Raw genomic sequence first — 27,360 nt, 5'->3', positions numbered from 1 at the left:
ATGTTTAAAAAGAACAAAGTTGGAGTATTTCGAAACTTACCACAAAGCTACATTAATCGCTCTGAGCCCCGTAAGGAAGGCAGGCAGGGAGGCTTCGGGCTTCCCCAGGGCCAGCTTAATGAAGACAAATTGAAGGGCAAACTGAGATCTTTGGAAAACCAGCTGTACACCTGTACCCAGATGGAAGACCAGAAAAACAGCTATGAGCAGAAGGCCAAGGAGACACTGCAGAAAGTGCTGGAGGAGAAAATGAGTGCAGAACAGCAACTGCAGAGCAAACAGCGGTCCCTGGCTCTGGCCGAGCAGAAGTGTGAAGAGCGGAAGAGCCAGTACGAGGCTCTGAAGGAGGACTGGAGGACCCTGGGGACCCAGCACAGGGAGCTGGAGAGCCAGCTCCACGTGCTTCAGTCCAAACTGCAGGGAGCAGACAGTAGAGACTTACAGATGAACCAGGCCCTACGGCTTCTGGAGAATGAGTGCCAGGAGCTGCAGGCCAAGACTGAACACCTGCAGGGGGACAGAGACCTGTGCAGCTCGGATACCCAGCACCTACAAGATCAACTAAAGAGGTCAGAGGAGGAGAAACTTGCCCTGGTGACCAAAGTACAGCAGTTGCAGAATCAAGCTTTGCCTGGGTGGAGTCCAAAGCCCTCCCATAACGAAGTGGAGCCTGAGGGTCCAGGGAAGAAGGACTGGAATTTCAGAGACCAGCTCCAAAAGAAAACTTTGCAGCCCCTGGCCAAGGAAAAGGAGGCAATGTGGCCGAAGTTCCTGATGCTGATGGCACTGATGGCTATAGCAGTGGCAGTGTTCCTGGCCAATAAGGACTCCCTGAAGTTCTGAAGAACTGGTGACAGCTGCCCCACGACTATCATCAGGCCCACAGTGGAACCAAGTTCAGACTTTTCTAAATAAAAACTAGCTTTTCTGCAAAAAAAAAAAAAAAAAAGCTACATTAATCAAGACATTGTAGCAGTAGCATAGGATATATAGGTCAAAGGAATAGAAGTGAGAGTCCAGAAATAAATTCACACATTTATTGTCAACTGATGATCAAGAAAAGTGCACACAATTCAATGGAAGAAAGAATAATCTTTTTGACAAATGATGCTGAGACAACTGAATATCCACATGAATGAAGCACAGACAAAAATTAACTCAAAATGGGGCTCCCCTGGTGGTGCAGTGGTTAAGAATCTGCCTGCCAATACAGGGGACACAGGTTCGAGCCCTGGTCCGGGAAGATCCCACGTGCCACGGAGCAACTAAGCACGTGTGCCACAGCTACCGAGCCTGTGCTCTAGAGCCTGTGAGCCACAACTACTGAAGCCCGCGCGCCTAGAGCCTGTGCTCCGCAACAAGAGAAGCCACCACAATGAGAAGCCCGCGCACTGCAATGAAGAATAGCCCCCGCCTGCCGCAACTAGAGAAAGCCCGTGTGCAGCAACAAAGATCCAACACAGCTAAAAGTAAATAAATAAAAGATAAATAAATAAAATTAAAAAAATAATTAACTCAAAATGGCCCAAAGACCTAAAATGAACAGCTACATCTTAAAACTCTTAGAAGAAAACATAAGAGTATATATTCATGACTTTGGAGTAAGCAACAGCTGCTTGGATATGACACCAAAATCACAAGTGACAAAAGGAAAAATAGATATATTAGATATCATCAAAATTCATAATTTTTGTGTTTCAAAGAATATAATCAAGAAAGTGAAAACACAGAATGGGAGAAAATATTTGCAAATCATATAAGGATCTAGTATCCAGAATATATAAATTACTCTTACAACTCAAAACAACAATTCAAAATGGGCAAAGGATCTAGATGTTTCATCGAAGAAAATATACAAATGGCCAATAAGTACATGAAAAGATGTTCAATATCCTTAATCAAATCAAAACCACAATGACACACCACTCCACACCCACTAAGCTGGCTAAAATTAAAAAGACTGACAAAAGCAAATGTTGGCAAGAACATGGAGAAACGAGAACCCTAATACACTGCTGGTGGGGACAGAAAACAGTGCAGCTGCTTTGGAAAATGTTTTGGCAATTCAATCAATAAGTTAAACACAGAGTTACCACGTGATCCAGCCATTCCACTTCTAGGTATAAACCCAAAAGGAATGAAAATATACGCCCACACAAAAACCTGTACACAAATGGTCACAGCAACATCATCCATAATAACCCTGAAGTGCAGACAACCCAAATGTCCACAATGCAAGGATAAACAAAGTGCAGTATGTTCATACAGTGGTGAGTTATCCGGTCATAAAAAGGAATGAAGCACGGACAGACGCCCCAGCAGGGAAGAATCTTGAAAACGCTGTGCTAAGTGACGGCAGCCAGACACAAAGGGCCACAGGCTGCTATGACTCCATTCACAGGAAACGTCCAGCAAAGGCAAATCCAGAAACAGGAGACTAGAGGGGGCCGGGGCTGGGGGAGCAGGGTTTCTTTTAGGGTGATGAAAAGTTCTGGAACTAGACAGTGGTGGAGACTGTACAACACTGTGAGTGTATTTAACATCACCAAACTGTACACTTTAAAGGCATGAACATTACGGTACATGAGTTATGTCTCAATAAAGTTGATTTTAGAAGAACAAAGAGTGAGGTAGTTCCCTGCATTCTGATGTGGAACCACCACCAGCATGTCTGTGAGCTGGAAACGCGAAGAGCAAACAGCTGGCTCCCCTTAGTGTCAACGTGAAATGTGGGTTTTCCTCCGAGGAGGAGAAGGCTGGGGGGCAGGGCTGGAGGCTGCGCACTCATCCTGGACGTTGAGCGACCCTGAATCACACCACAAAGGGCACAGGCTGTACAAGACGCCCACCTGTGGACACGGCTGCCTGAGTTCACCCTGGGCTACTGGGCAGTCAGACCCGTAAGCGATGGCCGTGGTCCCCCGCAGCAGGGGAGAGTCCACACCTCTGGGGCACTTTAAGGAGAAAGTGCACCATTTCTTCACGTTAAATACACAATATAATTGTGGCTGTTGTTACAGCCCAGACCTGGGTCTGCCTTCCCATCCTAGCTCATCAGCAGAAGAGGAGCTGACGACCAGAGTGAACCCGGCCTGGCGCTCTAATTCAGCGCGTAGTTAAACTGGTTTGCAAACTTCTCATGCTTCTTCTGGTCCATCTGGTTCATGGCTGTGACCACCCTCTGCACAGCGGCCCTGCAGGGAAAGCACAGCGAGATGTGATCAGGGAGGCACCGGCCAGGGCTCCGGGCTGCTCACTGCAGCCTGGCTGGGCTCAGGCATGGGTCCTGGGCCGGCTGCCCGTCCGCTCCCTACGGATGGGCAATACAGCTCGGAAATAGCCAGAGCTTCCCCGTCCAGAGCTGGACACCACAGTGAGTGGCGCTGCCCCCAAACGTGGCCTTGGCCGCGTCCTGGCATCTCTCCTGTCGCTCCCTGAGCCCTGAAGGCAGCTCCCAGGATCCCCAATCCTGCCAGCACCAGGGTGCACCCCAGAACGAGGGTGCAGCCTGCCCAGCAACCGGGCAGGAAGCAGCGTGTGGGCAGAGGCGGTCAAGACACGCTGGATCCACTCAGCCCAGCTTGCTTTTGCCCCACTGTGCACAGAGCTCGACGTCCGGCGAGGAACGTGCGTCTCGCGGACAGCCTGGCTGCCGTGATGAGGCAGCGCCTGTGCCTGGGAGGAAGCCGCTGGGGCCTGGCAGTGAGGAGGCCCAGACACGGCCACCACTCCAGGGGTCAGGCACGACCTCCCTCACAGATCACAGAGGCTCTGGCCACAGCTCCCGGCCCCTCGAAGGATGCCCCCGGTCCCCGCTCCTCCGGGCGCCAGCACCCATGGCACCATCACCCCTGGCTGAGCCACGGGGAGCCAGCCTCGTGCCCGGAGCCCAGGGGCCAAGCCCTCCCCTGGATGCAGACACACAAGGCAGGCTGGCAGCGAGGAGCTGTGGGGGCTCCGCGGGGGTGCTCAGGAAGCCACCCTCCTGCTCACCTGACTCGGGCAGGGCCCTGGCGCCGCCTCCTCTGCCCGGGGTGGACGGCGCCCATGGGGCCTGGGCACAGACACCCTTGTGCCTTCTAGGGCACCTGGCAGCACCGTGAGAAGCGCCTCTGGCCGCCAGAGCGGCGGGGTGGGGGCGCAGGCTGGCGGCCTCTCCACTCTCGCTGCCAGCAACACCGGGCCTGGGGCGGAGGGTGGGACCCCGCGAGGAGCTCTTACTTGGCGAAGACCTTCTTGGCGATGCGTGCACGCGCTGTGTCCGCCTGCCGCTTGAGGTCGGTGAGGCCGGACCGCCGCCGCCTGCCCTTCCCACGGGGCCTGGATGAGCCAAGATCCACCCCAGTGGCTGCCTCCACGTCCCTCATGAGTTCAGGGTCCTGCCAAGCTGCAAACACACCCGACACTGCAGAAAACTCCCGGCGCCGACCTCACCTGAGCCCTGAGCCCTCCCTGACACGGGGGCAGGGAGGGCCACCGGCTGCCCGAGGAGTGGGCACAAGGCCCCCGTAGGCCAAGGTGGGTGCCTCCACTGACCCCTTAGGCAGGAAGGCAACCGAGGCTGGCGGCCAGGGGCAGTGCCACGCGCAGGCTGCTTCGGCCTCCAGGCTGACGGTGCCCCGCCAGAACCCAGGCGTGGCCGGCCTCCGGACCCGTCTGCTGGCCAGAGGGTGTGCACAGCAGGGTGGCCACGGCCTCTTTACTGGTCCAAAGATAACTTGGTTCCAGGCTCCAGCGATGAGGGTGTCGGGTTCACGCAGGCAGCCCTGCTCCTCCCGCCACGGCCCAGGCCCTTCAGGTCAGAAGACGGTGCTCCGCGGGGAAACAAATGTCACCCAGCCCCAAGGCCTGGTCTCACCAGACCCGGCTGCAACAGAGACAGGTCAGTGTGCGTGTTTGCCAAGACGGGAAGCGTTAACTGTCTAAATAGGGGTCCCAACGCAGCGGGCACAGGCATCGGAGTCAGGGGCCAGCGTCCCAACTCCACGCACCACTGCCCTGGCAGCGACTTCCACCTCAGTCTCCTTCTGCTGTATCGGGGGGCAGGGCTGGGTCGTGTGGAGGTCCCTGAGATTCAGGATCCATCTAGCCTGCTGGCTCAGGAAGGCCACCCTGGTCAGGAGTGTGACAGCACAGCCCCCCAACGTGCCCAGACCTACGGACCCAGGCCCTGGCTGGCAGAAGGGGGCTGGACACCCCAAACCCCGATGGCGCCCACCATGCAAACAAGAGCCCCACAGGGAGCTACAGCAGAGGGGCCGGGTGGCAAGCAGGGCACGTCCAGCGGGGGGAGAAGCCACGCGCCCAGACAGATAGCGAGGCCTCCCCAAGTTGATTTTTGAAGTGAAGGAATACGGGGTGGCACAATCCAGATACAGGAACGATTAATCCAAGATTAAGGAAAACTGTCCAAACAGTTTATCTCCCAGTAATGAGAAGGCGTCACAGTTTAGGAACCCGGTGAATGGAGCAATTGTTTAAACACAACGGAAAAACGCCGGCACCCAGTAGAGATAGAATGAGCATCTCAGTAAAATGAAGGAGCAATTTAAAAGCCTTTGAAAAAAATCAATAAGAGCCGGGCCACGGGGCCGTCCTGCGTGCTGACGGGCCCTGGAGCTCCGCGCGCATTGTCACCGAGGTTAACGCCAGGGAAAAGAAAATTGCCCGGCGTGTGAGGGAGGTGGGGATCGATACTGTAGTTAGTAAAGAGATGCTATTTCACATCTGACTGGCCAGCGCTGGCCCGCGGCCCCGGCATGATACCTGTTGTTAACAAGTCACCGAGGGCTGCAGATCCTGATACTCTTCAGGGCTGACACAAAAATAGGCACTTAATTTGCTCCCGAGCGTGGGCCACCAGGGAAGGCCTCGCCCGCGGATTAATGGGTCAGGGCCCCTCCCCGCCGCCCGCCAGGGCTCCAGGCGCCAACCCTGGGTGTGAGGCCGAAATCTAACATTTGTCTCTCGTGACAAAGGGAAAAACCCTGCTAAAGAGGACACACGGCCCAGCTGAGACCCACACTAGCACCACCCCTACAGACACAGCCGCCTTCTGCCTCGGGGGGCTCTGCACCGTGGGCCTGGCCTTTCTTTTAAGAAAAGGGGCCCAAGGCGGGATGGCCTCCAGACCCCAGCCCAGATCTGACAAACCACAGGACGTCGACATGGGTCAGGGCGGCCCCAGTGGGCCCACCACCCCCACCCCAAGCATGCCCAGGTGCTGCCCTGTCAAGGATGCCGCTTCTGCGGGTCACCATCCTGCCCGGCTGTTCAGGGCCCTCTGGGGGCCAGGCAGCCGCCACCCCACAGCTCGTGCCAGAACACAGCACCGGCTCACGTGCTAGGATGAGATGAGCTCCCTGAATGGCGGAGAACAGCGTCTCGGTGGCTTTGGCACGAAAGCCCCTCTCTGTTTGGCATGAAATAGGCCTACAGGCCGGAAAACAGGGGCCCTGAGTAGGACCCCAAGAGAGCGCCCCAGGCTCAGAGGCTCAGCAAGGATGCCTGGGACCACCGGGCAGGACCCTCACCTTCTGCCCACACAGTCCACGTGCACGCAAATCGCACACCACACACGCCGCAGCCCTCCTGCCCGGCCCCTCGTGCATGGCTCTGCAAGACAGCAGGTGACGGAGGGGGGCAGCTGGCGTCCTGGAGGCAGCTCGGGGCTCAGCCAAGTTAACTTTTCATGCCCCGGTTTTTCCATTTGCTTAAAAACAGGTTTAAGAACCCAGAACCCAAACAAATGAGGATAAGGTGATTTCTGGCCGTGAGTGTGTATCCACGTCGCCCATCAGGAGCCGTGTGAAAATGTGGTCAGGCTGGTGCTCAGGATCCTGCTAGCCCCGAGGACAGTGTGTCCCGGCCACGCTTGTGAGTTATGACTGAGTGGGAGGTGGCAGGCGACCACATGTGGAAACCACGGGCCACCCTGTAGGCTGCCGGGGTCCAGGGTGCTCCCCACGCCATGGCTGCCCCTACCCTGTCCCCCGGACCTACCTGGGCGCCCCGCCACCCTCTGCAGCTGCTGCTTCTGCTCGCGGACCCTGTCCTCCGGATGGAGGGGCCGTCCCGTGTCATCTCTTGGGATGATCTTCCCATGGAAAGGGCACTGAGGCAGAGAACAGAGCAATTCTGAGGCGGGAGCGGGCCACCGGCCATCCCTACCTTCACGGCTCTCGGGGACGGCCAGCCCACACCACTCTCTGCTCACACACCCCTCAAAGGAGGGGCCCTCCGGCACAGCCGCGACAGAGCCAGGCAGCGGAGGGAGATCTGGTGTCAGTCTGGCCAAAGCCCTGCTTGGCGCACAGTGCCGCCTCCGTGGACCCCCAGCCCAGCACAGAGTGAGCTCAGGAGACATACGTGGGTGGGGACGCAGGGGCCAGGACAGAGCAACCCAGCCCTGTGCCTGCATGTCAGACCACCCACCCAGGGGAAGGTCCTGGCACCAGCAGCCTGGAGCTCAGCGCCCCCTCCGGCCCCATCCTGGCCTGGCCGAGGTGGCCACCCCACTGCCCAGCCCCCCACCCTCCTCACCTTCAGGCGGTCTTGGCGCTCGCAGAGCCGGCCGTCAGGCCGGGGGGCACGGCACCGGTGCTGCACAGGCTCGAATCGCCCCGCAAAGGTGATTTGGCGGCTCCGGAGAGACTCAGAGACAGCGGCGCTCTCTACTTCCGCGTCCACCTCGCGGGGCTTCCAGAAGCGGTGCTCCGAGTCGGACCTGCACATGGACTGGATGCTCAGCACCGTCATGGGGTGGCCACCGCAGCACCCGCAGCAAGGCTGGCCTGGGCGGCTGAGCAGGGGCCACCCCTGGGCCTGTGAGCCCATCCAGGACAAGCAGAGACACATAGCATGGCGGGGGCACCAGCAGGCACCCCACCCCGGTGGCCTGCCGCCCTAGCCTGGCCTGGACTCGGGGCAGGGGCTCCCTGACGGAGGTTAACAGAGGACAGATCCGCCCACCCCCACCCCCGTGTCCACTCTGGAGAGAAAGTGTCCAGCGCAACGGGGGTGGCGGCTTCCCAGAAACTCTCTGCGGAGCCCCAGGCCGGGCCCACAGAGATCCGAGTCAGAGGACCAGAGGGTGGTCGTGACGAGGGCCTGGGCAGAGAGCCTGGAGCAGTGGGCTGGGCTGGGCCAGACCCCAGTCCTAGGCAGACAAGCCTTCATGCCGTCTGTCATGATGGCCAACCATCAGGGCGGACAACAGGGGACATCCCCCCAGGGAGTAACAAGGAGGTTCAAAGAAGGTCCACAGGCCTCTGGGCAGGGCTGTACGACCCCGGACACCATGCCTATGAGAGCCCGAGAGCTGCGCTCAGTGGGACGTGTGAGGGTCTGCGCGGCAGAGCTGGGCCCTGCGTTGGCTGTGTCCCCTGCGCCCAGGCCGGGGGCAGGCTGGTTGGCCCACAGGACCCATGGGCCGCCCGCACTCACTTGAGGATCTTCCCGGCCATCGGCTCCTCTCGGCCCCAGTAGCACAAGTCCACCCCGAAGGGCACGACAGGCGCCCGGGCCCGCTCTGCTGCCAGCTTCTCAGCCTCCTCTGGACCCAGCGGCACCCTGGAGACAGCAGAGAAGGATTCAGTGATGTGCTGCCGGGAGCCAGCCTCGGCCACCTGCCTCTCCACATGCCCCGGGGCTCCTGGTCACACACCTGGGCTGCGACCATTGCCACCATGGGCCTGGAACCCAGGGCAGCCACCGAAGCCCTATGAAAAAGCTGGCCATCCCAAGACCACACGGGGAGCTGGCCTCAGATTTGCGGTCCTCACGCTGGGCCCAGGGGTGTCCTGACGCCTGCCCCCTTGAACCCCCGAGCCTTGGCCCGCCCCCATGGCCTGGCCTACACACCAGTGCTGAGGACCCCCGGCCCCTGCAGCCCCCACCCCAGTACAGATGTTGGCAGGTGCTTGCCCGGCCAGGGGTGCACACACGGGGCTGCCTGGGCAGGGGCAGGTGTCTGGGCATCACCTGGGGCTCGGGAGCGAGGCTGGGGGCAAGTGGCGCTGGAGCCAATGCAGCTGGGCGGCCGCAGAGGTGGGGTCGCAGGCCTCCTCGCTGCTCCCCGTCCTCTTCCTCGCCTGCGAGGCCAGCGTGGCCGGGTCTTTCTCCAGCCCTGTGACAGAGACATATCTGCTCTTGACCACCATCCCCATGAACCCGGACAGACCCCTGGAGGGAGCCGTGTCCCCATCCTACAGTGACGGCACAGCATGTGTGAGGGCGCCGAACCCTCCATCAGCACAGCACCTGCCCCGCCAGCCAGATGAGGCCCCAATGCCAGCATCTCACTGGCAAGGCCACCAGGCCACCTCTGCAGGCCAGGGTCCGTGCCCAGGTCCCCAAGGCAGGGGGAGGGCAGCTTCTCTGACACTACTGGGCCCCACTGGCCCACCTGTGCCGATTCCCGGGCTGTCCCTGACCCCTGCCAGCCCCTCCCAGTTGGGCACCTGGGCCAAGGGCTGCCCAGGAGGCACGGGGCAGGGTGTGGGTTAGGACCTCAGAGGCACTCCATCCCGAGAGCGAGGGCAGCGCCTCCCTCCCCAAACTCTCCTCCAGACAGGGAACCACTGCCAAGAAAGAGGTGAACAAGAAACAAAATATTTGGAAAGTGAGAAAGAAAGAGGAGCTGGAGACCCACCAGGGCCCCACAAAGAGGGAGCCAGGAAGACGAAGACAGCGGGCAAGCGGAGGAGAGGACGAGTCCAGGCCGTGCTGAAGGATAGGAGGGTGGCTGCACACCCATGGGCAGCTCTCTCTGGTCAGAGATGTGAAGGGCATTCACATAGGCATCAGCTTCCACATTACTGGACCCCGGAAAGAGAAAAGATAACTGGAGTGGATGAAATAAAGAGCCCAATCTTCCTGGAATCAGAGCAAGACCGAGGGGCTCACTGAGTATCAGGAAGGAGACAAAAGGAAGAACGTGCAAGGCTCTTACAAGGACGTTTAGGAACGCGAGAGATGAACAGAAAGGTCTGAGCAGCTTTCCTTCGGAAGCCACAAGCCTCCCACAGGCACCAGTGTCTTTAAAACAACAGTGAGTGTAAGGTCTCGGAAACAACAGTCAAACTCAGAATTTTATACCCAGCTACGCTAGGTTTCAACATGCAGGTCAAGGACACAGCCCCACCTGGAGGTTCAGGAGGGTTTGCGGGACATGGAGAGAAAAGGCCAAGAAATGACTTGGTAAGATTCACTCCCACCTCCCCCGAAACCCGAGTACCCGCAACTGTCAGAAGTAAGTTGGTACTTGGACAACCCAATGTGCCGGATTGGGGGGCCTGAGCGAGCGGGAGACAGCATGTCCCCCATCTTGTGCAGGACGTGGGGACAGGGACGTGCTGGGAGGTGCATGGTGAGGGGAAGTGTGAGTGCAACTCTCCCGAGCAGGCGTCACCATCAGAAGCGAAAATACTCGTATCGTTTTATTTATACTGGATGAACACTTTCAAAACCAGCAGAAAAAAAGTTTACCCAGCAAATAAAAGGTAGGAAAAGAAAAAAACAAAACAGTAGCAACAACAGCAAACTAAAGAGGAAGGCTGGCAAAGAGATGTGCAGCAAACTGGCAACCCCAGCTGAGAACACAGTAGTAACTCAATGGATTCAAGTCAACGAAAAGACACACTGATGAAATTAAAAACAATCAGCAATTTACCACTTTGGCGAGAACCACTTAAAACAAAAGGTTAACAGAGACTAAAACTAAAAGAAAATAAAAGGATGAAAAGACACTCGCTGTGCCAATGGGAACTAGAAGGAAGCTGAGCCGATGTCACCACAAAAAAAACTGGGTTCTACATCAAAAAGCTGCGTAAGAAGAGTGTGTGAAGGTGTTAACGGACGTGAATGGCTCTGCCTCATGAGCGCCCTGGGAGTTCCGGCCGGACCCTGGCCGGTGGGGGTTGGACGAAGGGTCAGTGAGGGAGGTCGTGGCTTCTATGACAGACCCTGGGGCCTCACGTCTGAGAAGTCCTTCCCAGGACACATGGAAAACTGACAAGAGAGCCAGGCAGGCAGCTCCAGGGGCCAAAGAGCCGCCCGCCACGGGAGCAGAGCAGCACCAACATTGACACGAAGCGCTGCCCGCGACGCCATGAGCCTGGCCTTCCTGATGGCGTCTCCATCCCTCCATCCACGTGCACAGACTCGAGAACATCCCCCGCTTAGAGAGAGAAACCAGAAAGCAAATGACACAGCACTGAGAGCTGGACGCCAGGGGAAGTGCTTCCTGGGGGAGGAAGGGGAAGTGGGAGGGGGTGGGAGGGGAGAAAGGCGAAAAGGACGGGTTGGGAAGGCTGGCTCAGGCCACCATCAGCTCCGGGCTCTCTGCAGCAGAGCGGGCAGACCTCGCAGCCAAGTCCTCCCGGTGTCTGCACGTGGCCTCCCCGCGGGCACAGCTGGCATCCTGTCTGGTGCTTTTGTAGACGATAGCAGGTGAGTAGCTGCGACAGAGGCCGCATACTGCCCACAAATCCGAAAACGTTTACCCCAGGCCCTTCACGAAAAACGCCTGCCCTGCCTGCTCCAGACGCCCTCCAAGTTTGTGCACGGCCCTCAGAGTACAGGGTCCACCCCTGCTTCTCAGGTGCCCGTGGCTGAGAGTGGAGGACATGGGGCAGAGCCACTTGGCGTGGCAGGGTCCACCTTGGTCACCCGGCAGCACCCTGAGCTCTGAGACCTGGGTGCTCTCGGAAGGCCAGTGGGGACCCGGCCCCGTCACCAACACATCCCGGGTCCATTCACAAAGCCTTCCAGATACCCCCACTCGGGATGCCGACAATGCAGCGTTACCAACTGGTGCAGACCCCGACACGGGCATGCGCACACACGGGGAGGTGGGACTGATAAGTGGCCGCTGTGGCACTCATGTAGGTGGCTACAATCGCAACCCAAAGATTGATACGAGAATTCCTAAGAGTTACAAGAATGAAATATATTTTTCATCGATTTGTTGTTTTAAACCATTAAAAAGATGGGTGAGCATGTTGAAGCAGGGTAAACACTCACAGCACTAAAAAAACACTACCGTTCTCACACTGCTGTAGAAAATCAATCTCCCTGACATACTTTCAAGGTAAAAGTCCGAAAAGCAGACGTGTCCCCCGGCCCCGGGTGCTGTGCTTTCGGGGAGAACACTGAGTCCGGGGAGACCAGAGGTCGCAGGTCACGGCGAACCCCGCCAGCCCCACCCACCCGCGCAGGGGCGTCTGCCTCAAACACAGATCTCAGCTCAAATGTGCTCCCTCGGCGGCTCTGAGGAAGAGTCATGAGAATGCCCAAACCCCCTGGGCTGGTTTAAACTGACCAAGTGGCACCTCCGTGCCTGCAGCGCTAAAGCAGATGGGGCGGGCAGGATCGATGGCAGGAAATGGAGGGGTGGGGGCTCCGCGTGGAGTTCGGCTGCGAGCCTGACACTATTGATTTTACCTAGTTCAGCTGGCCTTGTAATTAAAATGTAAATTTGAGAAAGAGATTACGTCCTGACAGAAATCATAGGATTAACGGGAAGATAAAAGCCCCTCAGTGAAAATTCAGAGAAAGAAATGAGAAAGAAAATGGGCACCCGTCTCCTCAGCTGTGGATTTAGGCCGAATCTACTGCAGAGTCACCTGAGTTTAACTGAAAAACCAGTGATGAACTATCAACTACAGTTATGAACTGGCGTGCCCAGCACTTCCTGCAGGGGCCCCATGGCCCCAAACTCTGTGCTCCAGACCAGGCCCCAGACCCCTCCAGGGAACGAGGGGACGGCACCCAGCCCCCCACTGCCGCAGGACAGACCCAGAGTTCAGCAGGTCCTGTCGTGCAAGGGCTCCAGGCTGCCTGGCCCACAAACCACCAGGGGACGGCTCAGCTCCGCTCTGTCACACCTGGGGCCCCGCTGGGAAGACAAACGTCGGGTCGGTGACACCTGGAGGTGGTCACCCACAGTGGTGCCTGGAGACCTGGGAGCCTCCTGGCGGGGCTGGAGCTCCCTCGAGGCGGGGTAGCCAGGGGAGACCTGGGAGGGCAGTCATGGCACCCCAGGGCCTTCAGCACCCGTGGCAGCCTCACTGGTGTGGGACGAGGCCTCGCGGGGGGTGGGCCAGGCACCTGGAGGACGAGGCAGAACAGAGGGCACAGGGAGTAGCCCAGTGGTCAGAGGAGCCCCACTGCTGGGATGGCGTGGTCGGTGCGGTCAGCGCAGCCGGGACCAAGGGCGGGGCGGGGGCCAGGAGGGCAGGAGGCGGGCGGAGGGTGCACCCTCAGGCACCCAGGGAGGGTCACGTGGCGCAGACGGCAGGACCCAAACACTGGAGAGCTGTGAAGCTGGTGTGGTAACTTGGTGTGACACACCTAACGGGTCATGTCCTCACACTCCAACTGCCTGAGCGTCTAAACTAACAAATTCACATCTCATCTCACACACTCCGACTCAAATCAATTTGTCCACTTCGCCACAACCCCGCATGCAATCTTGGTTTTATTAGCTTCCTCTGGAAAAGAGATGCCTCCTGTGCAGACGAGGCTTTTGGAAATTTTCTGGAAAAGAAAAGAATGCTACAAGGGAAAGACAGGTCGGGGGTAGCACGCCTTCTCAAGGTGTGTCATTGCTCCTGGGCCAGACATCAGGCTGCGACTCCATCAACGGGAAGGAGGACACCGCCTGACCCGTGACGCCCCTGAGAAACGGAGACTGGGCAGCAAGGGAGCCCAGAGAATGTGGGGTGGTTGCCCCCCCACCCACCGAGGCAGTGGCGTCCCCCCTGACTCCCTCCCAGCCCAAAGGGCCCTACCGCCGTGGGAACCACACCGCGTGCCCCCAACACCCTCCCCCAAGCCCAGGAGGTGCTCTCTGCTCTGAGGGTGCCCTTCCAACCCTGGACTCACTCCCGACGGCTGAGACTTTCGTGACCCCAAGCAGGGCTGCCCCTCACCGTGGTGGGGCCTGAAGATGCGGGGGGGGGGGTCAGCATGGGCCTGTGGGGGTGGGTCGGAGGCCTCCGTGTGTGGACAGCCTGGCCGCACCCACAGGAACTGGCAGCAGGGCCTGCCCACCAAGTGGACCGCGGGAACCCAGGCCGGGCCTCAGGGAGGGGCCCAGGCCAGTGAGCGCCCCGATCAGGAAATGAGAGTCACATGGTTTTCAATGAAAGTGGCTCCGTGGGGTCGACGGGTGGGGTCCAGTGAACCTCAGGACCAGGTGGCACAGACTCGGGGTGCCTACCATGGCCAGCTCCCTGCTTGGCGGGCCCCAGGCCGGACGTGAGGTCTGCCCTGAAGGGCAGCGTCCTGAGCGGGACCTCCTCCCGGCCCCAACCTGGCCACTCACCATACTCAGGATGCAGGTGCTCAGGGATGCAGGCCTCATACCCTTCCTTCTCCGGGACCTCCACAAAGTCCTCGTCGTCCTCATCCTCGTCCTCGTCCCTGTCCCCCGGGGCTGCCGCCTGTGGACACACCCCCAGACCTGTGAGTGGACACCACAGGCAGAGACCCGGACAACCCCAGTCCTGCTTCTGTGGACTTTCTCCAAATCAGGGTTTACTGTTGACCGTGATGGCCGTGTTTGAGGTCCGCTCCTGTCCCTAAACTACACGAGCCGCATGTGCTCCTCCACCGGCCGGCCCTCTGAGATGCACGGATGGGCACTGCTTCAGCCCACAGAGCCCCCACGAGCGGCAGGTCTCACCCGCACAGCCAGGGCCTGGATGACGGCCCTCCATCCAGCTCCAGCCAGGCCAAAGCACCTCATCCTGCCCCGGGCTGGCTCCCCACCTGGGCGTCCAGTGGTGCCAGTGTGACCACAGCACTTCTGGAATACTCTACCCTCAAGATGGCTTGTTAAAAAACCACCAGGGTTTCCCTGGTGGCGCACTGGTTGAGCGTCTGCCTGCCGATGCAGGGGACACGGGTTCGTGCCCCGGTCCGGGAAGATCCCACATGCCGGGGAGCGGCTAGGCCCGTGAGCAATGGCCACTGAGCCTGAGCGTCCGGAGCCTGTGCTCCGCAAGGGGAGAGGCCACAGCAGTGAGAGGCCCACATACTGCAAAAAAAAAAAAAACCACCGAAGAGGAAGCTTCCTCTGGACAAGGCCAACCTCCCCGCCTGCTCTGCCCAGGGACCCAAGAACCACCCAGGGCATTCTTTTCAAGACCCGTCCCCTCCGCCTCTGCCCCCACCCCCTCCTGGGCAGTGCCCGGCTGGGTAGGAGCGGCAGGGACACTGAGCACAGAGGGCTCACCTCGTGGGGACCAGAGGGCCCTCCAAAAAGCAGGACGACCGACGGCCTCGCACAGGTGCCAATGTGCTGGGGCCACGTGCAGCATGAATGACATGTTGGCAGCCCATGCTGCTCAGACCCGGAAGCACAGCCCCTCCAAGGCCAGAGCAGCCTCCTGCTCCCCTTCTCCCTCACCCATCCTCAACGACCCCCCTGCACTCCAGGACAGGGCGTGGGGGCCTGTCCTTCCTGAGAGGGTCATGGCAGGAAGGCACCCAGAAGCCCGGCCCCGCTGCCAGCGCCATCCTGAAACACTCGCGGGGCGCTGCCTGCTTCCAGCCTCTCAGGCCAGGAGGGGCTGCTGCCCCCAGGCCTACCCGAAGGAAACGTCCAGAGAGGTAGCCCGCTGCCGGGGTGATAGCAACCAATGGTTGTATTCATCAGACTTGCCCTCCCCTCCAGAGCCCATCTCGACAGCAACGCCTCAGGGGCACACAGGCACATCGGAAGAAGGACGGAGGGCCCAGCCCGCCGACCCCCAGGGCAGGAGGCCAGCCAGGCCGCAGCTGCCCTTGGCACTACCAGGCCCGGGAAGCCCCACGCCCTGCGGACCCGAAATCCACGGAGGAGCTGCCCGCGAGGCCTAATCAGATGCAAATGCACTGAGCTTGGGCACACCCCGCGGCGTCCTTCTGGGAAGCACGGAGACATTAATCATTGGAAACTGTAATTTTTGTTATCGGTCTAACACTGATCAAAAGGGAAGCCTGTCTCCGCCGCTGACCTGTGAAACGTCCCAATTATACTCTTTGGAAATGACAGGGGCACTTAACTCCAGAGCTGAGCAAATGACGACGATCAATCACGTTTGAATAACAATGAGCTGCGGACCTGAAAATTATTTTTGTATAGAATCTACCCAGGAATTTATGAAAGGTGGAAAGCAGCCCAAGGTTTTAGGGCATTACGGTCCCGGCTAGTGCAGTGCGTATCAAACACTAAACAGAATTTATGTGTTTTAATTTTCTAAAAGGTAGATGGGGACCGGGTGCTACAATGCATAACACATAGTGCCAGACTTTAAATATGGGGCTCATTTTCATAAAATATTATGCTTATTGCTCACACCCTTGAATTTCACCTGAGACTTTTATTAAATTTTCATTTCCTAAAAAATAATTAGCTGCTTAGCTAACTATTAGAAATTATACCTTCTTTCTCCCCAACTAAAGTTGTTTATCCCCATGATTAAACACTAAGCTCTGGCTCCCCCTGTTCTTAAATTCTCACTGACGAGGCCATGAGGCTGTATGGCACCCAGGAAGACCGTCTGGCCCTCAAGAGCTGCCTCCTTAGGGCCCCCGGCCAGGTCCTCGGGCACAGCTTTGCCGTGAGCGGCCCCGGGGCCCTCGTACGAGAGCTACCTTGGCCATCGCTGCCACGCTCGCGTCCTAAACCCCTTAGCAGCTGGGGTGACCCTCAAACCACGGCCCTGCAGAAGGAAGCAGGGGCTTCGCTGCTGATACTGAACTCAAGCTTGAATGAACCCATTCTCGAGTTCTAGTTCATATGGGCTGGGCTGGGCTCTGCTGTCCTGAGCACACAGCGGGACCTTCTGCGTTCGGCTCTGGGCACACTACCCGCACGGGAGAACAGCAGTGCAGATGTCCCAAGGCACAATCCCTGTGGCCGGAACACCTGGGGCCAAGGGCCTGTTCAGAGGAAGGAAACCCCCTGCCCGCAGGCTGGACAGTCCTCTCCAGGCCTCCGAAAAGCACATGGCTGGGGACACCGAGGCCCACGAGAAAGCATCCACCTGTGCTCGAGGGGCCAGCCCAGGGGTCCCAGGCAGTCGCGGTGGCAACCTCCCTTCAAGGTTAAAGGTCACAGATCAGGTCAGACGCCACACTGGGTGCTGGTAGAGGCACTACGGGCAGAGGAGGGGTGAGGAGAGGCCCGAGGATCCTAGGAGAAGGTCACGCCCTAGGGAGGAATCGGTTGAGGGTGGGTGGCCTTCAAAACGGGGCCAGACTCACCACTGGTTCTCAAGAGCAGTTTGCTGGAGCTGAGCTTCCCAATCGGGAAGAAAGACTACCAGACATGCTTAAGAAAGCAGCCCGCCCTCAACTGGGGGCCAGGAGACCATGCCAGGCCGCCCCCGGGGGTGCGCCCACCCTCCCTAACAGGTCAAGTCCCAGGGCCTCGGAGGCCCGGGCAGGCGGTCTGAGCCCTGCGGTCAACCGTCTGGGTGAGGGCCAGGCCCCAAATTGAACCCTCCCAAGGCCGCAGGGAGGTGTGGAGGATGCCCTGGGCTTTCCTCTGGTTTCACACAAATTGATTCTCGCCCACAGTTAAAAGGATTTAGAAAAATGAGGCTCCCCGATCATAATTAAACAAGCAATAAAAACAGCTAAGATATACAACGTAATCTGTTTACAGAAGTAGGGCAGCAGGTTGCTAATTACTTGAGAAGGACGGGAAGAGCCACCTCCCAGGTCTGCCCGCCCAAGGCACGCCCGAGATACAGCTGGACCATTAAATAAATTTTGTGCGATCTAATTAACTCGGGGCGCCATCTCCATTACTTTTCACCCAAGAAATCACTTTTGTTCAGTTTCATGTGTGTCTGTTTCCCTTTTTTAAAAAAAAAAATGATGTAAGGCCTCGTCAGACAAGTGAGCTCCAAGCTGCATTTGTCTCCGCAGCTTGATGGCAACGCATTTAAAACCCCATTCTATCTTATAAACTAAAAATTAAACGTGCTCAGCTGTGATGGTCGTCATCACATCTGCTATTTATATGCTAATGCCCTCCCTGGACGCGGTGCAAATTGCCCAGCCAGGCCAATATCTCACGCGCATCTCCACTGCCGGGACGCACCTCAGAGGACAGAGGACGCGCGGTGACCACCACGGGCCCGCGAACAGGAGGCGGACGGGGCGTGGGGCATGTGCTCACCTCCTGCACAGGGGCCTGAGAGCCAACAGTCAGACTGACTCCCTTTCTCACCCACTCCCATGCGGCCGAGCCCTGGGAGCTGCTCCGGCACCCTGGCCAGCCTGCCGGGGGTGTGCAAGGAGGCCACCAAACGCCTGGACATCCATTTCCAAGCCGAGGCCAGGTGGCCTGAGTCTGTTCTGCATCCAGATGAGCAGCACTCTCCTCCCGGGTGCCCCGACGCAGCCCTGATGCTCGCTCTCCTCCCTCAGTGTGACCTCCTAGAAGAGCGAGGTGCTTGCTGTGCCGCCTCGGCCTTGGTGAGAAGACCCATGCGGCTGCACCTAGACTCAATCTTCCCATCTGTAAGAGGACGGTGAAAACGGAATCGACCTCATAGGGCTGATTTTGGAATTAACGGGACCACACGTGAAAAGTGTTTGGAAGACAGCGGCCACCCTGGAGGGTGCTGGGGAGGCTGGGCTGCAGGGCAGGGAGGGCCCAGGGGCTTCGGGGAGAGACGGCTGACCCCAGCCCCCCCAGCAGCTAACACGCTCCTGGTCCCAGTCCTCGCGAGAACGTGTGCAGCCCCCTCCCCCGGCTCCAGCCCTCACGCAGCAGCCTTCAGCGCGGTAGTGATGGAGAGGGTGGTGGTGATGGAAAGGGCGTGTCACCAGGAAGGTTGTTTACTGGCCCTGCCGAACACAAGGTCCTGACTGCCGGCTGATTTAGTTCCCCTGCTTCCCTGGGGCACCCAACGCGGTCAACATTTCACTCCCCTTGTTCCCTGCTCCTTCTTTTTCACCTACAGGAAGCCAGCACTCAGCTCCGGCAGCAGAGAAACGCCTCCAGCGCATAGCACAGTCACAGCACAGCGGTGACAGCAGCCTGGCCGCGGCCCGCGCACCCGCCTGGGCGACCAAAACAGGAAGAAAACCTCACCCAGAGTTAAGAGGAGCGATCTCCACGTTTGCAATGAGAGGGGGTGTGTCTGAGTTAAAACCCTGTGGCTGCCACTTCAGACCACCAATGGGTGAGGACGAGAGCATCCGCGTGGGCATTCCAGCCGTGGAAGCGAGGAACCCGACAACTGAGAAGACACCCACACTGTCCACAGCTTAAACAGATTGATGCTTGGAATTATTTTTTTCTGGCTTACTGGTTGGGGGAAGATTAATATTTTGTTAATTACACAATACAAAGTTATGTGGTGATCGTAGCTAAATAGTTAAACAGCAGGCAATTTAAAAGTTTTCAAAGGATTTTTATCAGTTTAACAGATGTAGCAGCCACGGATTATTAGACCTCTCCTCTAGCAGCAGAACTGGAAACTAAATCTACCAAACGATGCTCCATATTGATCTAGTTAAGATTTATCCCCGGCCTGCTTCCACAAGAAACTGGGACAGACACTCTATAAAACAAACGGTTAAACGTATTTAAGCTGGCTTAAGTATTCTTTAAAGACAGAACGTCTACATCAAAAGGAAAACAATACGGCAACACACAGACTGAAACAGGAAATCTGAAAAAAAGGCCCTTGGCCTGGCTGCAGTCAGGCTGCCCAGGAGAAGCCCCTGCACGACCCACGCTTTCCAAGGCCGAAGCCATCGTCTAAGCTTCAGCACGACCTTCACATCAGCTTCGGTCTCTTCCACATTTGTTAAAATTCTCAAATATTTAACCACACGCTCCCAGCTCAGCTCATGCTAAGTGGGGAAACACCAGGCAAAGGATTTAAGCCCCGGACATTCTATGTGAAAACGAGCGAGCGAGAAACACTGGTCCGTAATTCTAATCACCGCTAGGCCGCATGGAGCGGGCGCAGATGTGCAGATACCGCAGCCGCGTCTATTCTGGGAAGCAGGCTGCCCGAGCGAGCGGGGCGCTGCCACTCAGCGGCCGAGCCCCAATCACTCCATCAGCAGGCCCGCCGCCACTGCTAGTGAACCAGCGAGCACGCTCTCCAAGGATTCAGGGCCTTTGGAATCAACTCCTGCAGGAGCCTGACAAGGCAGCGCCACTGCCACAGCCGACCACGCACCCACCCCGACAGACCCCAGCCACCCCAGCCCGTGCCCTCAGCCGCCTCCCTGCAGAGTGCACTCTGACCTGACCATGTCATCACGTGCCTCCCGGGCTTTGGGGCTGCCCGGCCACCGTCAAGGATGCGTTGATGTTCAAGCTGGAACCAGACCCAGTGGGGCGCTCAGGGCTCGCTCCCAGCAGCTGGCCTCACCTAGTGGCCCTCAAGGGAGCCGTGTCAAGACATCCGGAAGGTTCTGCTACCAGTTCTGGGCTCCGAGTCTTGCCAGCCCGGGCAGTGCATGCTGGCCCCAGACCTGGAGGGACCAGATTGTGCTGCCTGGTCTCTCCTTGAGGCTCTCCCCCAAAGCCCTGGCTGCTCCAGGGCGCCTGCTGCTCGGAAAAGGGGGGAGCTGCCCCAGCCCCGCCAGACACAGTGAGGGAAAGGCGGCCTTCGAGCAAGATAGGCCGGCCTCACGTGCCTGTGAAGGGGGCACACGGTGTCAACCCCTGATCCCCACACCCCTCACTGCTCTCGGCCCAGCCTTCCACCCTGATGCCGCGCCGGGAGTCCGCTGAGGCTCAGAAACACGCCCCCCCCCCAGACCTGAGAGGATGCACAGACCAGACCAATTCCTCCCCCGGGCCCAGAAAGCACCCTTTCTCATTGTGAAACAAGTATCTCGGTCAAAATTCACAGAACTTATTTCCGGTTCAGTTATGCACCGAGTAAAGCCCTAGCGGCCACGGAAGCAGGGCCAGGCCCCCAGCTGACGACCAGGCCTCATGCCCACGTGTCGCGGGAGAAGGTCAAGATCGCCCTCTGCCGGTCCCCGGGGGCTGCACACCTGCAAAGAGGAGGGCAGACGACGGCCCTCGGCTCGGAAACTCTCAGAAACTCTCGCAGGGCCCATCCCCGCGGGCCCCTGGGGGCAAGGACGAGGCACCAAGGCCCAGGGTGCTGGTCCCTCTCCCCTCTAAGTCTGAGGAGCTTCAAACTTGACCTTTTCCTCAGCAAGGAACAGCACTCTCCCCACCCCAGGGCTTCCTCAGGAAACGAGAGAGGGACCTGCCCCCGCCCGTTCCCTCCCCCTTCAGGTGCCACGGCTCAACCCTGTGGGGTTCGGGCTCTGGGTGCCCCTGGGGCGCAGTGCACTCTGCTGCCTGTTTTCTCGTTGGTTCTGACCAGAGGCTTCTTGGCTCTGACCGCTGACGACGTCCAGCTGTGGCTGTCACCTCCCCCCACACACACCCTCCAGCTGTAGCGGCTCCCTGCCCCCCCCACGGCCCCCTGGGACACCCTCAGAGGACCCAGCTCTCTCGGTCCCTTTCAGGCACGAAGGTCCAGCTCCTGGTGCAAGCCCACGGGAGGGGGCCTGGACGCCACCACCTCTGAGGCTCGGGGTCACCACACGGGGGCCTGGTGTCCGGAAGCAGGTGGTTTTACCCCTGCCCAGTCCCCAGGGCCCCTGGACCAGGGCCACACACCTGCCCCCGCCCCACAAGCCTTGCTGGGGACACAGCCATCGAAGATCAGCTCCCCGCTCCCGAACCACGTGGCACCTGGGAGGTGGCGCCATATGCCCAGCAGATGGCGGGGCTTGAGCACCCTCCCAAAACCGGGCACCAGTCCCCACATCCACCCCACTCGGCTGCCCTAGGCTGGGACACTGCTTTGTACGTAAGAGATATCCTGGTTTTCCGTGTCCTGCAGCCACCCTCGGCTCCAGTGCACAGACGGGAGAAACGCCCGAGGCTGGAAGTTGCTACCGAGTTCACGGGAAGGGGCCTACTAGGTGTTCGGGCCGGGCGGCAGCCTAGTCTCAGCGAGGCCGCCTCCCGCACATCCCTGCCTGGGCCCTGGGAGTCCCCTCCCCAACTAGAGCCTTCCGCCCGCTGCCCAGCCCACCTCCCTCGCCCTTCTGCCAAGACCCGGTCCCAGTCCCTCCACGTGTGGCAAAGGCCTGGCTGTGGCCTCTGGTGCTCAGTCCAGGGCTCCCGCTCCAGGAAGTCGGTTCCCAGAGAGGAAGAGAAGGAACAACGCTGGGGCCCCAGGGATGCTTGCTTGCTTAGGAGGCCGAGCTGGTATCAGAGGAAGGTCCCCTGGCTGTCCTCACGGGTGGACGGGCCGGCGGCACTCACCTCCCTCCTGCAGCCCTCCTCGGGCATGACGTCCAGCTCCTGAGATCGCCTCAGGGCAGTTTCCAGCTCGGCCTTCAGGTCGATAGCACCCTCCAAGTGCCCGCCATGCGACCCTGCGCGGGTGAACAGCTGCGAGGATGGGGAATCACTCAGCAGGCCAGGCACCCTCCCTCCCTCCCCTGGGGTCGCCCTGGCACCCTCTGCCCACACGCCTGGCCCACCTGGACCCAGGAGCACACGGCCGGCAGGAACTTGTTCTGGATGAGCCTGAGCGTGTCCCGGACCACGTGGATGATAACCAGGTTGTCCTCGTCCTCATGCACCTTCAAGCTGTCTGCAGCAAGCACACGGGTCATCAGAGGGACCACCGTCCGGGCAGGTCACTGGGCACCCCAGACGGGCCACCTGCACTGCCACCCACCCTGCCCCAGCCACGCATCACCCGGGACCCCAAACCTGACTCCCTAAGGAGACTCACTGCCTTGTGATCTCGGCCACGATGGATTCAGCCTGACCCCAACGCCTCCCTCCGCACCAGGCGGTCGGGACACCCCTCCCCGCACTACTCGCAGGATGGAGGCCGCACCCGCCCCTGGGCCCCAGGGTCCTCCCTCTGAGCTCTGCCACGCCTACAAGCCTCAGCCAGGCACCCCAACCTCCAGCACGCCCCTGCCTCCATGGCCCTGGCCAGAGGGCGTCGGTTCCTTGGGGCTTGCAGGGCTCTTCCTGCAGCCCGGCTATCCTCCAGCCCCGCCCGAGGGGCCTGGGCCACATGGGGTCGGACCGGGGGTCAGTGCCCCTACCCCACCGGTGGCTGGAAAGCAGGAGCCACGTGAGGCCAGCCTGTCACCACCTGTGTCGTCACAAACGTGGTGACAAGCTGTTTCTCAATGACTTCTTTCTCCCAGCCACCCTCCGACCCCTCCGCAGAGGCGCCCCATCACTGGCGCGTCAGGCCCACCCTCACCGTCGGGCCTGCGTGTCGCAATGAGGGCTGCGGGGCGGGGGCCACAGGACCCACAAGCCTGAGTCACCCGACCCCACAGCTTGAGAAGCCCAAGCTCTGGGACGCGCCGGGGCCGTGGCCAAGGCGGCCGGGCGTGAGCGCAGCCCGTACCTGAGGAGAACTCCACCTCGAGCGTGTACTCGCGGGAGCCCAGGCCGTGGTGCCGCACAAACCCCTCTGGGTCGCTGTCCTCCGAGGGCAGCCCCTCCGCCCCCGCGGCTCCCGGGCGGCGGGCGCAGGTGGCCAGAGTCTTGCTGCAGCAGGGCTGCTCCTCGTCCCTGCCACCCTCCTCGGCCGTGGCGGGCAAGGCAGCCCCCGGGGTCGGGTCAAGGTCAAAGGGCACCAGCAGTCGGAAGCAGCTCTCCAGCTCCATGAGGCAGCTCCGGATCTCCCCAGACATTTCTGGGAGGATGAGACGGGGCTCGCTGGGTCCCATCAGGACTTCGCCGTCGAGGGTGGGGATGCAGCCAGCTGCCCGCCCCGCCCCCCACTTCCTCCACAGGGGCAGACAGGCGCCCTGCTCCAGAGACCACCCAGCCGGCCGCGGCAAGGCCATCCTTCAGGATGTCCCGGGTACCACCCTCAGCCCTGACTCATGCTGCGACGGCGCCTGGCAGCGTCTATGGACACCCAGCGAGAGCCTCTGTGGCCAGTACTTCTGGAAGACAGCAGCCAGCCGAGGGGGCACACCGCCACCGTCCCACTCTGGCCGCCCCCCACCCTCCCGGCATCTCCCCCGGGGCCAACCACCTCTCCCTGCTCTGCGGCTGTCCTGAGGCCAGGGCTCCTCCCCAGGTGCTCCCACCCTGGCTGCCCTTCACGGGAAGGGCTGGCCAATGGTGGAGATCTGGGGAGAAGGCCAGCAAGACCACAGCTGGGGGGTAGGGGAGCGTCAAACGCATGGGGTGCGCAGACCACCGCAGGGTACACGTCTCAAGCACGGCCGCCGGGGCCGCGGGGGAGGCGTGGATGGCTTGCAGGGTGCCTCCTGCTGCCCGGCCTCCAGAGGGGAAGGCTAGGGTCTGTCGTTGAGTGCCTCCCCCAGCCCTCAACCTGAGCCAGCTCCGCCCAGCCAGCCTGCCCACTTGCCTCCACCCACCCCCCCCACCCTGTCGGGGACCAGGCCCTGGGACGGGAGAACAGAGAGCTGGGCGGAGACCCGAGATCTGCCTGGGAAGGTGCAGCGGGTGGGCGCGGGGGCACCCCCGGTCCCCACAGCTCACCTTCCATCTCCCGCGCAGCCTGCTCAGACCTCTCCTTGTAGATTCTATCCAAGCGCTTCTGTTTCTCATCTGCTCGCTTTCTCTCTGCCAGAGTCCTAGCGTCCACATCTTGGAAATCTACCTGAGAAATTGAGGTAAAGATCAGATCTGCCCGTGATGAACCCAAGTAAAACAAGAATAAAAAACGGCCCTAAGGGGACTTCCCTGGTGGCGCAGAGATTAAGAATCCGCCTGCCAATGCAGGGCACACGGGTTCAAGCCCTGGTCTGGGAGGATCCCACATGCCGCAGAGTAACTAAGCCTGTGCGTCACAACTACTGAGCCTGTGCTCTAGAACTCGTGAGGCCACAACCACTGAGCACGTGTGCTACAACTACTGAAGCCTGCAAGCCTAGAGCCCGTGCTCCACAGCAAGAGAAGCCCATGCACCGCAACGAAGAGTAGCCCCCGTCACCGCAACTAGAGAAAAGCCCGCGCGCAACAACGAAGACCCAACACAACCAAAGATAAATAAAATAACTAAATTAAAAAAAACAAAAACTGGCGTTAGGGAAGACGCAGCCGCGTCAGCTACAGCCATGAGCTCTACGGATCTCAAGTTCACATGCGCTGTTTTAACACACACAGCGACACGCTCAGCTGCGATGCTTAACCCCCGGGAAGAACACAGCCAGCGGCGTCTCCTAGTAAAATAAGACGTAAAAGACTTCCAGCCCCACGCGTGCTGCAGGCAGGCAGGCAGCAAGCTCGCCCCAATTAGTGGGAAGGAAGGCTGCTGGCTGGACCGAGGGACTTGAGAACAACGCTCGAGTGGACCCCTAGGGAGCGGCAGGAAAGGCAGCAGCCACAGGCCGGGAGCACGGGCACGTGGGAGAGGCTGGCACTACCGGTACTCATAGGTACCACCCAGCCGGGCCGGCCAGAGCCTGTGGCAGCCCAGGCAGCAACTCACAGTGAAAGCGGGGGACAGCCCAAGCGCAGAGCCCAGCACAGAAAAGGGCTACGTCTGAGCAGCTGAATCTCCCTCCTCCTTTTCTTCTTTCCTAGAAACCAGGTCCAAAGGCTCAGCACCACCTACACGTGGGGACGAGCTGCGGCTCTTCCCCCAAAGCTGCTCCTCCTGTCTTGGGAGCCCCTGAGGCCCGCCCCTTTCAGTACCCCCGGGGGCCAGGGAGGTCTCCCCGCGGGGAGGGGCAGTGCAGCTTGGGGCCTGCTTACCTGTTTGTTGTGCATTAAGAAGTGGAAGCCCAGGGCCAGCTTCTTATAGGCTGTGCCATACTTCTCATTCCAGCCACGGATGGCCCGGGTGGCAGCCTGCCTCAGCTTCTGTGCCACCTCCCTGGGGGGAGGCAGGGGCCGCTCATGGTCGGTGCCCAGTGTGAGCTCCAGGAACTCCTGGAAGTTGGAAACGACTAGCATCCTGAAATGGTGAGACCTGGCAAAGAGCTGGTCCAGGACCTGGAAAGCGGAGAGGCGGACCTCGGCGTGCTCCTGGCTCAGCTGGGCCATCAGCAGGTGGTAGGTGTGGCCAAGCTGCTCCTCTGAAGACCTGAGGACACAGCCGTCCTCAGCAGGCGCCTGACGCACCCACAGGTGGCAGGGACGCGGGCCCTCCCACAGCCCTCTGCCCTTCCTCCAGAGCAAAGTGGACAAACTACTGCCCGTGGGCCAAACCCAGCCCCTGCCTATTTCTGCAGAGCCCACAAGCCAAGAACAGTTTTTCCTTTTATTGGTTAAGACAAGTCAAAAGAGTAACACTTCCTGATGTATGAGATTCAGCGTGGGTACCCAGTTTTATTGGGACCCGGCCAGGCTCATTCATTCATTCAGCGGCTGACCGCCCGTCCACAGCCCAGTGCCCATAGCAGACTTGACCGCCTGCGGAGCCTGAAGGACTCCCCACCCGGCTGGCCCGCGGGTAGAGGTCTGCCGGCCCTGCACTCGCGTAGCAGAGACCCCACCCCAAGGGGAGACCACACGTCCCAGCACCCCCAGAAAGCTCTGTGGGCCTCTGGGAGCCGCCGGCACACACCCTGACCCCTCGTTGCTCCTCCTCCCGGCTATCCCCGCCCCTCCACACACCCTGCTGTTTGGGGGGATTCTGGGGTGTGCGGCAAAACCTGATCTGAGACACTATTTTTTATCAAAACATAAATCACTAACACAATCACTTAAGTTCTCCTGTTTTGTAAACACAGGATAAGAATGATCAGTAAATCTCCTCAGCTTACGTTCCCAGCATCTGAGAGGCCCTCGGCAGTGGGAGAAAAGAAGGGGTGGTGCTGAAAAACAGGTCCTGCAGAGCCCGCCTGCTATGACCTCTAACCTTCCTCCCATCCTTTGTTCCAACAGTAACTAATCCATAAGTCACACACGTGCGCTCAAGGACACGGACACACACACACACACACACACACACACACACACACACACACGAGAGTAAACAGACACCAACCACAGCCCTGCTGTGTTCTCCCCCATGCCACACAGCCCCACCTGGGACCGCTACCCAGAACACGACCAGGCGCTGCAGGGCCCTGGGGAGACGTCCCGGGCGTGTCCCTTTGCTGGTTCTTTCCTGGCAGAGGGTCGATCGTGGGGACAGGCAGGGGAGGGTGGACCCCGGGGGAGTCCCACAATCTCCCAGGGCTGTCACGGGCTTGCTGAGACAGCCGTCACCTAAAACGTGAACGCTTATGACGTACTTGCAAATATTCTTCAGCTCCTTCATTTTCTCGGGATTCACTTGGGGCTCTCCTGAAGTTGTGAGCTCTTCCACCAACTCTGAAAGTTTCTGATCCATATGT

General features: G+C 59.5%; 2 protein-coding genes across 2 annotated transcripts; one reads left to right on the top strand and one right to left on the bottom strand.

Annotated features, from left to right (window-relative positions):
* Window positions 1-843, top strand: LOC307057992 (TRAF3-interacting JNK-activating modulator-like; the record flags this gene model as incomplete). The annotated part of the gene is made up of 1 exon (XM_079711307.1): window positions 1-843. One exon carries the CDS (start codon window positions 1-3, stop codon window positions 841-843), a length of 843 nt encoding a protein of 280 aa, XP_079567433.1.
* Window positions 844-2,570: 1,727 nt separating this feature from the next.
* UVSSA (UV stimulated scaffold protein A) lies at window positions 2,571-27,359 on the bottom strand. The gene is made up of 13 exons (XM_079716380.1): window positions 27,259-27,359; window positions 25,772-26,102; window positions 24,554-24,674; window positions 23,442-23,732; window positions 22,546-22,658; window positions 22,325-22,453; window positions 14,330-14,447; window positions 8,983-9,127; window positions 8,446-8,571; window positions 7,543-7,726; window positions 7,003-7,114; window positions 4,222-4,387; window positions 2,571-3,194 (listed from the first exon to the last, which is right to left on the bottom strand). Exons 1-13 carry the CDS (start codon window positions 27,354-27,356, stop codon window positions 3,101-3,103), a joined length of 2,028 nt encoding a protein of 675 aa, XP_079572506.1. The 5' UTR covers window positions 27,357-27,359; the 3' UTR covers window positions 2,571-3,100.
* Window position 27,360: the final 1 nt, after the last annotated feature.

The sequence above is a fragment of the Hyperoodon ampullatus genome, assembly GCF_949752795.1.
Source record: "Hyperoodon ampullatus genome assembly, chromosome: 1".
Classification (NCBI taxonomy): Eukaryota; Metazoa; Chordata; class Mammalia; order Artiodactyla; family Ziphiidae; genus Hyperoodon; species Hyperoodon ampullatus.
This window is presented reverse-complemented; position numbering and strand designations above follow the sequence as displayed.